Source organism: Bos grunniens, chromosome 29, assembly GCF_055505025.1.
Source record: "Bos grunniens cultivar Pamir isolate PY7600 chromosome 29, Bosgru_T2T1.0, whole genome shotgun sequence".
Taxonomy (NCBI): Eukaryota; Metazoa; Chordata; class Mammalia; order Artiodactyla; family Bovidae; genus Bos; species Bos grunniens.
The window spans coordinates 24,687,589-24,700,251 of record NC_141193.1 but is presented as its reverse complement, the minus strand read 5'-3'; the positions used below and the strand labels follow the sequence as shown (position 1 = coordinate 24,700,251).

Genomic DNA, 12,663 nt, shown 5'->3' with positions numbered 1-12,663 from the left:
TTTCAGTTAGCATAATGTCCTCTAGTTTCATCCCTGCTATGGCAAAAGTCAGAATTTTCTTCTTTGAAATTTTGAATAACTAATAAATAATATTATCTATCTACATATCATCTATCTCATCTTCTTTATCCATTCATCCGTAAGTGGACACTTATGTTGTTTACATATCTTGGCTAGTGAATATGAAATTACAGCTATCTCTTTGAAATACCGATTTTGTCCTCTGAATATATACTCAGGAATTGAATTACTGGATCTTATGATTATTCTATTAAAAAATTTGAGGAACCCCCATATTATGTTGTATAGTACCTATATCAACTTACATTTCCACCAACAATACATAAGGGTTCCCTTTTTTCCTCATGCTTGTCAGCATTTGTTATCTGTTGTCTTTCTTCATGACAGCCATCCTAAGAGGTGTTATTTCACTGTGGCTTTGACTTGCTTTCCCTGTTGGTTAGTGATGTCAAGCACCTTCTCATGTACTTGTTGGTTATTTGTATGCCTTCCTTAGCTATTTAAGTAAAGCAAGAAGTGTCACTTGTCATCCAGTTCTACAAGGATTAAGTCACTAGCCACCTTCTACTATAATATATGCTGGATTGTACATAGCCAAAGTCATGTATATACTGGACTCTACCCCTAACTCTTTGGAGCAGTTTCAGTCCTTGGCCATTATCACTTTAAAGTATTGCACTTACCTTTTTTTCCCCTTCTATCATCTCTCTTTATGAATTTCTAATTACATGTCTGCCAGTTATCTATTTATACTTCTCAGCTATTTTCTTGGGCTCCAGAATCACTGCAGATGGTGACTGCAGACATGAAATTAAAAGACACTTGCTCCTTGGAAGAAAAGCTATGACCAACCTAGACAGCATATTAAAAAGCAGAGACATTACTTTGCCAACAAAGGTCCGTCTAGTCAAGGCTATGGTTTTTCCAGTAGTCATGTATGGATGTGAGAGTTGGACTATAAAGAAAGCTGAGAGCTGAAGAATTGATGCTTTTGAACTGGTGTTAGAGAAGACTTGAGAGTCCCTTGGACTGCAAGGAGATCCAACCAGTCAATCCTAAAGGAAATCAATCCTGAATACTCATTGCAAGGACTGATGCTGAAGCTGAAACTCCAATACTTTGGCCACCTGATGCAAAGAACTGACTCAATGGAAAAGACCTTGATGTTGGAAAGATTGAAGGTGGGAGGAAAAGGGGATGACAGAGGATGAGATGGTTGGATGGCATCAGTGACTCAATGGACATGAGTTTGAGTAAGCTTCGGGAGTTGGTGATGGACAGGGAAGCCTGATGTGCTGCAGTCCAGGGGGTCGCAAAGAGTTGGACATGACTGAGTGGCTGAACTGAACTGGGCTCCATCTCTACCTGTTATCATCTGATCTGTGATAATGGATCAGGATCATAAAGAATTTTTCCTTTATGGCAACTTGATGTGGAGACATATGGTGTATCTAGGTGAAACTGACAATCTTGAACCCCCTAGGTCACTCTCAGCTTTCCTTATAGGAGTGAATAGCTTTCACTGTGGTGTTTGAGGAAACCTCACGCACCCCGTGTTCACGGTTCAGAGTAACATTATTTACAGTTGCCAAGATATGGAATCACCCTAAGTGCCCATAAACAGATGGAAGATGTGATATGCACACATGCACACACACACACACACACACACACACACACACACTGAAATACTACTCAGCCTTAAAAAAGAAAGAAATTTTACCATTTGCAACACCATGGAGGAACCTGGAGGACATTATGCTAAGTGAGATAAGTCAGACAGAGACAAATATTGTATGATTTCACTTATGTGTGAAATCTAAAAAGTACAACAAAGTGAATTTAAGAAAAAAGCAATATACTCATAGAAATCAATCTAGTGGTTACCAGTGGGGAGAGGGATTGGGAGAGAAGGAATATTGGGGTAGAGAATTCAGAAGTACAAATTATTATATACAAAATGAATAATCTATGAGAATATATTGTACAACACAAGAAATATAGCCAATATTTTATAAAAAAATAAGTTAACTATAAGCTGTAAAAATTGTGAATCACTATGTTGTATATGTGGAACTCATTGTACATCAGGTGTACTTCAATGAAAAATTTAAGAAGTCAAAGAATACTTAGTTTAGTTATGAATTTGAAAATGGAACCCGAGAGAGGTGTTCAGAGAAAAACTAAATTAAGTATATTGTGTATATAATCAGGAGATTGACTGTATTAAACTCACACACACACAAAATCAAAGCCCACCAGAAAATATACACTGAGTTCCTTCCAGAGTGAAAGTGAAAGCTGCTCAGTTGTGTCCGACTCTCTGTGATCCCATGGACTGTAGCCTGTCAGGTTCCTCTGTCCGTGGGGACTCTCCAGGCAAGAATACTGAAGTGGGTAGCCGTTCCCTTCCCCAGGGATCTTCCCAACCCAGGGATCAGACCCAGGTCTCCTGCATTGCAGGCAGATTATAGTCTTCCTTCCAGAGTACCAGGCACTTAGAGGCCATTTCTGTTCTCAACTTGGGAACTCATGTTGACCATGCACAGCTTGCAGTGGGTCTGTTCCCAGGTTTCAGCTGCTTCTACCCCCAAAGACTCACTCCAAACCACCAGGATTCATGGTGCTGGGATAAAAGGATTCAGCCATGTGACCCAAAGGGCTTCCCTGGTTGTTCAAAAGGTAAAGTGTCTACCTGCAATGCGGGAGACCTGGGTTCAATCCCTGGGTGGGGAGGATCCCCTGGGGATGGAAATGGCAACCCACTCCAGTACTCTTGCCTGGAAAATTCCATGGACAGAGGAGCCTGGTAGGCTACAGTCCATGGTGTTGCAAAGAGTCGGACACGACTGTGTGACTTCACTTCACTTTGTGCTCCAAAGGCCAAGTTTTGGGGATCTGTTCTATTTCATCAACTCAGGTCAGACCAAAGCATGGAGCAGTTAATGCCACAGCTTCAGTTAACTTTTTTTTTTTTGCCATATTGCATGGCATGTAGGATCTTAGTTCCTAGAGCAGGGATAGAATCCATATGCCCTGCAGTAGAAGCACAGAATGTTAACCACTGGACAACCAGGGAAGTCCTCCAGGCAGTCTTGTTAAATTACTCTAATTTAGGAAGACAACATTAAATAGATATTACAGCCCTTTGCAGAAACTGGCCTTCCCCCTGCCAAAGAAAAGTTAGAAATTGCCTTCTAAGTTAACCCACCACCACCTCGGCGTCCAAGGCACAGATGAATTTGGGTCAGGTGATCATAGGTGGTGCCTGACAAGAGTGGTGACAGGGTCCACAAGGGTGTCCAGAAACGGGGTTCTGGGAAAGCAGCCCGGTAGGTCTGTTACTGAGTCCAAGCTCACTCTGTCAGCTGGTGGCACAACAGTCCAGTAAGTCAGGAGATGAGGTGTTGAGAAAAGGAATACGACTTTGTTTGGAAAGCCAGCTGACCAAGAAGATAGTTGACTAGTGTCTCAAATTAGCCACCTTACTGGGGTCTGGATGCCAGTTTCTTTTATTGAACCCAGAGCAGGAAGAGGTGAGGAAGTAAAGTAAAAAGACTATTAATCTTGCAAATATCTCCTGGAATGGCCAGCTTTGAGGCAAGGGTTGGGGGTGAGCTGTTAATTTTCTTCTCTCTTGCAGCCACCTACAGGTGGACAGGGTCCTGAGCAAAGGCACTTTGGTTTAACCTTCAGGCAGAGAGGTAGGGTTCCTCAGGCAGGCCATTACGTATGGACAGTATCCTTTTGATAAACAAAACCAACGGGAAGCAAAGGTTAAAGTAAAACCAAAAAAAACCTACCTGCAGTCAGAGTTTGTTCTTGGCTATAACAGGTCCGGTGAGGTCCAGTGATTCTGAGAGCCCTTTCCAGAGGTGGTGGATTAGCTCAAGTGGCTGCAGTCTGTGATGGATCCCAGTAAGGTGACTTAAATCACCTACATACGACAGTCCTTCTGGGTCTTCATTTACATTTGACCAATTATCTTGTTTCTTTTGTCACACCTGACTGGTCTGTGAACCCTCCTCAATATATATGAAAAACTTTTCTCTAAGATGGATCCCACTTTAGAGGCCTGTGGGTTCCTGTCCACACTTACTATGGGGTGGGGCCGCTTCCCTTTTTGACCCGCCGGAAGGCTTCCTGCGCATGTGCAGACAGGGAAGTCTTCCTTGACCTCTAGGGGCAGACATCTTATCTCTTTACGTTAACTGAGCTCAGCTTTTGCCACTAGCTTGTCCTTGGATTGTCTGGGTGAGAACAAAGTTTGAATTTTACTCCACTTGAAAAACACCAGGTGTCTGGCCCAGAGGCCCCTCTGTCTCCTACCTCATTCCCATTGTTGGAGCTGAGATTCTATCTTCTTCCTGTCCTCCTTGACAACACAAAGTTTGCTTTCCAGTCAGTTTACCTTAAGGGTACAAATTAAGACCTGGGAGCCCACTGGTGGTGGGGCCTGCAGGCACCGTGGACAGAACACCTGAACCCAGAGGTGCTTCAGTTTGCAGCTCTCTGCAGAAAAGTGGCTTCCAAGCATGGATGTCTCTTGCCTGTGCCCTTGTTGTGGATGACGTCGCCAGCCTGGTGCAGGAAGGACAGAATTGCTCTTGGAAAGGCTAAGCATTTGTAACTGAAGCTCTTCTGCCCAGTATACATGGCTCTGAAGTTCTCTATCTCTGGGAGGATGGCTGCCTTCAGCTCCAGCATCATGCGGCCTAGTGACTGCTCATCCAGGTACAGGAGCAGGTCTCTGAGGAAGAGGATGGGCAGCCGGCAGGGAGGAGCTTGGTTGCTCCAGGGGGGCAGCGGAGTAGGTGGGACCCCCTGCACAGTGCATCTTCTGGGGCATGGCTCTGGGTGGGACTGCAGGGCAGGGAGCGGAGACCATAGAAGTGAGTCATGTGTGCCCAGAGGACCTAGTGCTTAGCTAAACTTTGGACACACCCCAAATAAATGGCTTGATACAGTTCACTGACACCTTTGAGAATTTTTGTGATTTGATTGGGATGTATGCTCACAGTTCTTCTTACTAAAAAATCTGTTACAGCTGAGTCTGGAGGAAAGAATGCGTAAGAATTAGCTGATAAATAGATAGATGAGTTCCTTACATAACACAGTGGTTCTCTGGTTAAGATGGCCTTTATTCATAGTTGCCTGTGTTTGCATACTCAGTCCTGTTGGACACTTTGAGACCCCATGGACTAGCCTTCGAGGCTCCTCTGACGTCTGGTCCATGGAATTCTCCAAGCAAGAATAATGGAGTGGGTTGTCACTTCCTTTTCCAGGGGATCTTCCTGATCCAGGGATGGAACTAGCCTCTCTTGCATCTCCTGTGTTGGCAGGTGAGTTCTTTACCACTAATGCCACCTGGGAAGCCCCTCTCCATAGTTAAACGGATATACATTTTCTAGCAGGTGGATACTGTCTAAAATGTCTACAAGTTAGTTTGGTATATTTTCTGCCTCCATTTCCCATATTGAAAAACAGTAGTTTGAAGCATTTAGCCACAGGTGAGTATAGGAAGAGGGAAGAATTTTCTAGTTGTCTTAAAATTTGGGACAAGCAGTTTCATTTTCCAAGTTAATCTAATTAGAATCACTGTAGAAATAAATATCATTACCTGGTATTATAAGTATTGATCTTAAGAATAATATCAAACAACATAAAAAAAACAGTATATTTATATGATTTCTCAGAGCTTATGAAGTCTTCGTGTGCTTTCAGTTTCAAGACTGTCCAACTGGAGACTCGCTCTATTTGGGTACCTACATCATATTTAAATGACCTCATTTGTTCAGGATTTTCTTTTTTGTTTAAATGATACCAGAATGGGTTTTTGGAATTAATGGAATTAATGAAAAGTTAAAATAGCACAAAGGGCCAACTGTAGTTATCTTTACTGGACAATAATTTAAATAAAAGCAAACAATTAAAATAGGAACTTCTCAATAATTTTGCTGCTTTCCAGTCTTTCTTCATCCTCTGGGGCTTGTAAATTCTTCTGGTTGCAAGTGATAAAAGACAGTTTAAGGTTCAGTATTTGCTTAAAAAAAAAAGCATACTGTGTCCTCTTGTTTACTCTTACATTCTGCATCATTATGACTAGCAATTTAACACTAGTAAGCAGAAAAATGGCACCTAAAGGTATCTTTGTCCTGTGAATATAATATACCCATGAACTGTGAATACACTCATCCCTTTGGTATCCAAAGGGGATTAAGTCCAGGATCCCCATACTAAAATTTCTTGATGCTCTAGACCATTATATAAAATGGCATAGTAAGGGCTTCCCTGATAGCTCAGTTGGTAAAGAATCTGCCTGCAATGCAGGAGGCCCTGGTTTGATTCCTGGGTTGGGAAGATCTGCTGGAGAAGGGATAAGCTACCCACTCCAGTATTCTTGGGCTCCCTCTGTGGCTCAGCTGGTAAAGAAATCCACCTGCAAAGCAGAAGACCTGGGTTTGATACCTGGGTTGGAAAGATCCCCTAGAGAAGGGAACAGCTACCCACTCCAGTATTCTGGCCTGGAAAATTCCACAAACTGTATAGTCCATGGGGAACAAAAAGAGTCGGACACGGCTGAGCAACTTTCAGTTTTTTTTTTTTATTTGCTTCTAAACCTGTGCACCAGAGAAGGCAATGGCACCCCACTCCAGTACTCTTGCCTGGAGAATCCCAGGAACGGGGGAGCCTGGTGGGCTGCTGTCTATGGGGTCGCACAGAGTCAGACACGACTGAAGTGACTTAGCAGCAGCAGCAGCAAACCTGTGCACAATACTCTTGAAACTTTGCATCATTTCTAAATTACCTATAAAACCTAATAATGTAAATGTTATGCAAATAGTTGTCAGCTTGAGGCAAATTTAAATTTTGCTTTATGGGAATTTCTGGAATTTAATTTTTCCAGTGCTTTTGATTGACAGTTGGTTGAATCAGTGGATGTGGAACTCAAGGATGTGGAGGGTCAGCTCTATACACTTTAGTTGCAAAAGGGACTTTACAGAAGTAACTCAGGATGTGGACCTTGGTGATGTTATTGTGGATTATTTGCTTGGGCTCAGTCCAATCAAATGAGTCCTTAAAAAGGAAGAACTTTTTCCAGCTGAGTCAGAGAGGAGATGGAAGAAGAAGGAGCAGAGATCTGACACATCAGAGAGAGCCTTGCCACTCTGTTGTTGGCTTTGAAGGTGGAGGAAGTGGGGGAATGAGCCAAGGACTGCAGTGCGTTCTAGAAACTGGGACTGGTCCTTGGCTGATAGTCAGCAACATAATAGGGCCTTAGTCCTAAACTTCAAGGAAATGAATTCTGTTAACAACCCAAATGAGAAGAAAATGAATTTTCCCCTAAAGCCCCTAGAAAGGAATACACCTTGTGGATGTTAGCTGAGTGAGATCTGTATTAGACTGTTGACCTACAGAACATAAGATAATGAATCTGTATTGTTTTAAGCTACTAATTTTGTTATGGTAGCTTAGGACACTAAAATAGTATTGTTTAAAATTCCGTCTTAATTACTGTTTGATTATGAGTATGGATCAGAAAATTATATGAATGCTTCATTCCTGGTGATCTTTTTTACCTTCTTTTGATCTTTACACATTTGTCCACTGCTCCACATTTTGATGGACAACATTCTTTTATAATATTCTGAATCCATTCTGAAGACAGCACTTTCTCTACCTGCTCTCCCATGACGGATTTCCTGCTAATTCTTAAGGTCTTCATCTTTGTCTATGAAGCTAGATGACCCAGGACCACACTGGTAGTGGCCTGTTTTGTCTTCTGATGCCTCTTGTTTTCTCCCTGTTCCTAAGCTCTCTTTTGGATGCTTGTACCCATTGCACCTGCTCAGTGACTGTGTGGACAGAGGACAGTTTGCCCCTTGCCAACTCCTTCCTCTTACAAATAGGTGAATCAGGCGAGGACATCATGAACCTCAATTAGACCAATCTGATCCTCTTTTCAGAACTTTTGATTTAGAACTCAGATAATTTAAAGTGAATGTTGATATAAATAATGTATGGGGCTTCCCAGGTGGCTCAGTGGTAAAGAATCCGCCTGCCAATGGAGGAGATGCAGGTTTGATCCCTGGGTGGGAAAATTTCCTGGAGAAAGAAATGGCAACCCACTCCAATATTCTGGCCTGGAGAATCCCATGGACAGAGGAGCCTGTGGGTTAAAGTCTATGGGGTTGCACAGAGTCGGACACGACTTAGTGAGTAAAAAACAACAGATGCTGCTGCCGCCGCTAAGTCGCTTCAGTCGTGTCCGACTCTGTGCGACCCCATAGACGGCAGCCCACCAGGCTCCCCCGTCCCTGGGATTCTCCAGGCAAGAACACTGGAGTGGGTTGCCATTTCCTTCTCCAATGCATGAAAGTGAAAAGTGAAAGTGAAGTCGCTCAGTCATGTCTGACTCTTAGCGACCCCACGGACTGCAGCCCACCAGGCTCCTCTGTCCATGGGATTTTCCAGGCAAGGGTACTGGAGTGGGGTGCCATTGCCTTATATCTCAAATGTTTGAATGTACTATATATATATATATATATATATATATACAGTTATATATAGTTATATATTTGTTGAATATATTTATGATTAAAATATACATATATTTGTGAACAACTGAAGCAGCCATTACTTTCTATGTGCAGAGAGAAATGGAAGTAAATATTCTGTAGAGAAAGAAACATGAATCAGGAATGTGCTAGTTTGCTGTGATGCCATAACAAATTACCACAGACTTGGTGGCTTAAAACAGCACTAATGTGTTCTGTTACAGTTCTGGAGGACAGAAATCCAAAGTCAGTTCCACTGGGCCTAAACCTGGTTGTCAGTTATGCCCTACCAAAGGCTTTAGGGGAGAAAGAATTCATTTCCTGGCTTTTTTTCAGCTTTTGAAGGTGCATTCCTTGACTTGTGGCTCCTTCCTCCATCTTCAATGCCATCAGCACAGCATCTTCCAATCTCTGCTTCCACGATCACATTACCTTCTTTTGTGTGGCAAAATCTCCTCTCTGCTCTCTCATATAACAATGCTTGTGATTATAGTTAGTATCCATCTGGGCAATCCAGTATCCTCTCCCTATTTCAAGTTCTTATTCACTTTTACAAAGTGCAAAGTCCCTTTTACTTATGTGCTCTGTGTGTTACATTTGCAGGTATCAGGTATTAGGGGTTCTTCGGGGTTCATCATTCATTCAGCCTACCACAAGATATTTGGGGGAAAATCCCATAATACAGAGATCAATTAAGCCCCCCCCATCCCCGCCCCCAAGCTGGAGAGAGATTTAAAGGAAAGAGAGTATCTGCCTTGTGTTTTTTAAAGGATTTTTAGATCCTGATTCTAGCTCCTTTGTAGACCTTGCTATTTTTTACCTCCTAAGATTTTATTAGGTATACTTATTGTAATAAATACCCATTTTACTTAAGCTCACTTGGTTACTTTTCCCCATTTGTTTTCCCCCAACCACGTGAAATCTAGGATATTAATTCCTCTATAGATATGACCATATTGGCCAGTTGCCACAGACGATCAGTCTAGACTGTCAGTTACTGCCCCTGAATAATTGGTTTTCCTTTCAGTCCGTCGCTTCTCAAAATCTGTTCTCACTCATCCTGATACTTCTTGGTCTGCAGGTTTTCTAGATAATGAGGACTGGCAGGGAATGCTCTTATCTCAGAAAAAGTGGATAACTTCCATGTTAACTTGTTTCCTGTCTTAACTTTCTTCCCACTTAATATTTCATGATATAAGGAAGTGCTGAAGTAGCCTGGAGTTCACATACATCTGCACATACATAGTCAAAACCAGTAATGTAGTTTGGGGCAAGATGCTCAGTGAACTTCAGTTTTCTCATCTGTAAAATGGAGATAAAAATATCTGATTTTCAAGGTTGTTAAGAGGATTAAATGATATATATATATATATATAAATATATATACATTTAAGTACACTGTACAACACTGAGATATGTTATTCTTCTCTCTTGTTTTGTTGTTGTTCACAATTATTATCTGCAGTATTTGGCTGAGAGGAATGAAGCCAATAGTCTTGTGAATGATGAAATGCCCAGTTATGAGTTCACTTTTGATTATATGGGGTTTCATGTTTTAGACTATTTCAGTTCAGCTTATTTTAACAAAAAGGAAAAGCACAAGCTGTATTCTCCACTTTACAGAAGGAAATGAAGGTCAGAGAGGCTGCATCACCTGCTTAAAAAAACACGTTAGGATCAGGCTTAAAATTCAGGTTTTCTGACTCTGGTTAGTATTTTGATATTCTGTGTGTGACACAGTCCAGTAATCGAGTTCAGAGCATGTTTATTTTTCTCTGTGGCTGAATTACCTCCTTTAGACCTTGACTTTGCCTCCGATGTAGCAGGAAGTTTTTCATTTTTTCTTACACATCTTTGATTTTATGGTCTTCAAGAATACTTTACTCCACATTGTGTCCAAGATTTTAAAGTGTCATTTTGCTTTTTGTTTTTTTTTTAAATATTTATTTATTTATTAGGCGTTAGGCATGTAGGATATTTAGTTACAGCATGTGGGATCTAGTTCTCTGACCAGAGATCCAACCTGGGCCCCCTGCATTGGGAGCACAGAGTTTTAGCCACTGGACCAGGAGGCAAGTCCTGAAAGTGTCATTTTTAGGAAACAAACTTTCAAGGTTTCCTGTGCAATGAGGATATAATTTTGTTGACTGCATCTCTCAAAACATCTTTTACAGTTTCATTCCTTAGACTATAAATGAAGGGGTTCAAGAGAGGGGTCACCATTATAGTGAAGACAGCAGTCACTTTGTCAAATTCCAGGGAATGACTCTGGCTGGGTCTCACATACATGAAGATGTTGCTCCCATAGGCAATAGAAACGACAGTGATGTGAGAAGCGCAGGTGGAAAAGGCTTTCTGACGCCCTTGGGCAGAGGGGATGCGCAGGATGGTAGAGATGATGTAGGTGTAGGACACGGTGGTGAGCACCAGCGAGGTCAGGAGGATGAGAGAAGACAAGAGGAAGCTTATCATCTCAAGGAAATGTGTGTCTATGCAGGCCACCTGCAGCAGAGGGGCGATGTCACAGAAGAAGTGATTAATCTCCTTGTGGCAGAAGGGCAGCCTGGACAGCAGAATAACCGGGCAGAGCACAGACAGGAAGGCCCCCACCCAGCAGTCCAGAACCAGCAGGAGACACGCCCTGCTGTTCATGATGATGGTGTAGTGCAGGGGGTTACAGATGGCCACATAGCGGTCAAAGGACATCACCACCAGCAGGATGAACTCCACGGTCCCCAGGAAGAAGAAGAAGTATGTTTGGGTGATACAGCCTGCAAGAGATATAGTCTTCCTGTCCTTGAGGAGAAAGGATAACAGTTTTGGGGTAACTGAACTAGTGTATGAAATATCCAGCAGTGACAAATTACTGAGGAAGAAGTACATTGGGGTTTGGAGGCGATTATCAGCCCATATTAGGGAAATGATGACACCATTTCCAGTTAGAGTGAGCATGTAAGTAAACAAGAGGACCACGAAGAGGAAAATCTGAAGCTTCTGGACAGTAGGGAAGGCAGTCAGGATAAATTCGGTCACTGTCGTCTGATTCTGCACATCCATTGAGTGCAGAGCAAGGTGGGCAGCATGTCTCTGAAAAAATAATAAAATATAAAGATGAAATTCAGCTTAAACTTTCAACTGTCAATATCATTGCTAAGATGCAGTACAAGAAGATCTGAATGCAGAGTCGAGGGTAATTTGTTTTCCTTCTCTCTGTAACCCCATTAAAGGGAGGACCTTGGATCAATACCTTGAGTTCCCTAAACTCAGTATTCTCATAGTAAAAATTTTGGTTTAATAGAATTATCTTTGTGATTCCATAAAAATCTAGTCTTCATGACTTTATTTTTTTTATACAAATCCTCCATTTTTCATTTTCATTTTTCCTAATGCTATTTTCCCAGCTAAATTCTGTGCCTCCTTAACTGAGAATCCAACCAATCAACTTGAAAAATTGAAAAAGGAAATGTTAATAAAACTGAGTTGCTTTTATCAAAGTTATTTCAATGTTTCAGGCATTGTTTAAATCAAAGAGCAGAGACAATGAAAACCAGACAGTCAATGAAAAGGGACTTGTTTCTGTCTCTCCTTGCGTTCATTATCAATATTTTGTTGGGTATCAAGTTGTACCCAATTTACTTTGCTATAATAGTAGTTGATCTCTCCATCAGGCTGCGTAGGTTTTCTTTGTTTTTATTTTCTATAATGATATACATTTTTATGTTTACACTGTTATGCAACAAGTAGGTCATTGGTCTGTGTTTCATAATTTGCAAGTGATTTCATATATTTTGAAAAATTGTTTTTGGGAAAATGGTCAATGTGGTTCTTTTTTGTTCCCTGCAATGTTGTATCCATGGCAGCATCCAGAAGAATAACAAAATTTCCCCTCCCATTTCCCAACTGATTCTTTTTTTTTTTAAATTAAAATTTATTTGTTCATTTTTTGGCTGCGTGGGGTCCTGGTTGCTGTGTGGACTTTCTCTACTCGCAGCGAGTAGGGGCTGCTCTCTAGTGTGGTGTGTGGTGACTTCTGTTGTGGAGCACAGGCTCTGGAGTGTGTGGGCTCCAGCAATTGTGCTGCAGG

At 41.8% G+C, this 12,663-nt stretch overlaps 1 protein-coding gene across 1 annotated transcript; it reads right to left on the bottom strand.

Moving 5' to 3' along the window:
* Positions 1-10,688: 10,688 nt before the first annotated feature.
* LOC147342396 (olfactory receptor 6M1-like) lies at positions 10,689-11,636 on the bottom strand. The gene has a single exon (XM_086383320.1). The coding sequence runs from the start codon at positions 11,634-11,636 to the stop codon at positions 10,689-10,691; it is 948 nt and encodes a 315-aa protein (XP_086239446.1).
* Between the last annotated feature and the right edge of the window lie 1,027 nt (positions 11,637-12,663).

What these genes read in the sequence shown, in the direction of transcription:
- LOC147342396 (XM_086383320.1), bottom strand. Translation starts at nt 11,636, where the DNA reads ATGGATGTGCAGAATCAGACGACAGTGACCGAATTTATCCTGACTGCC.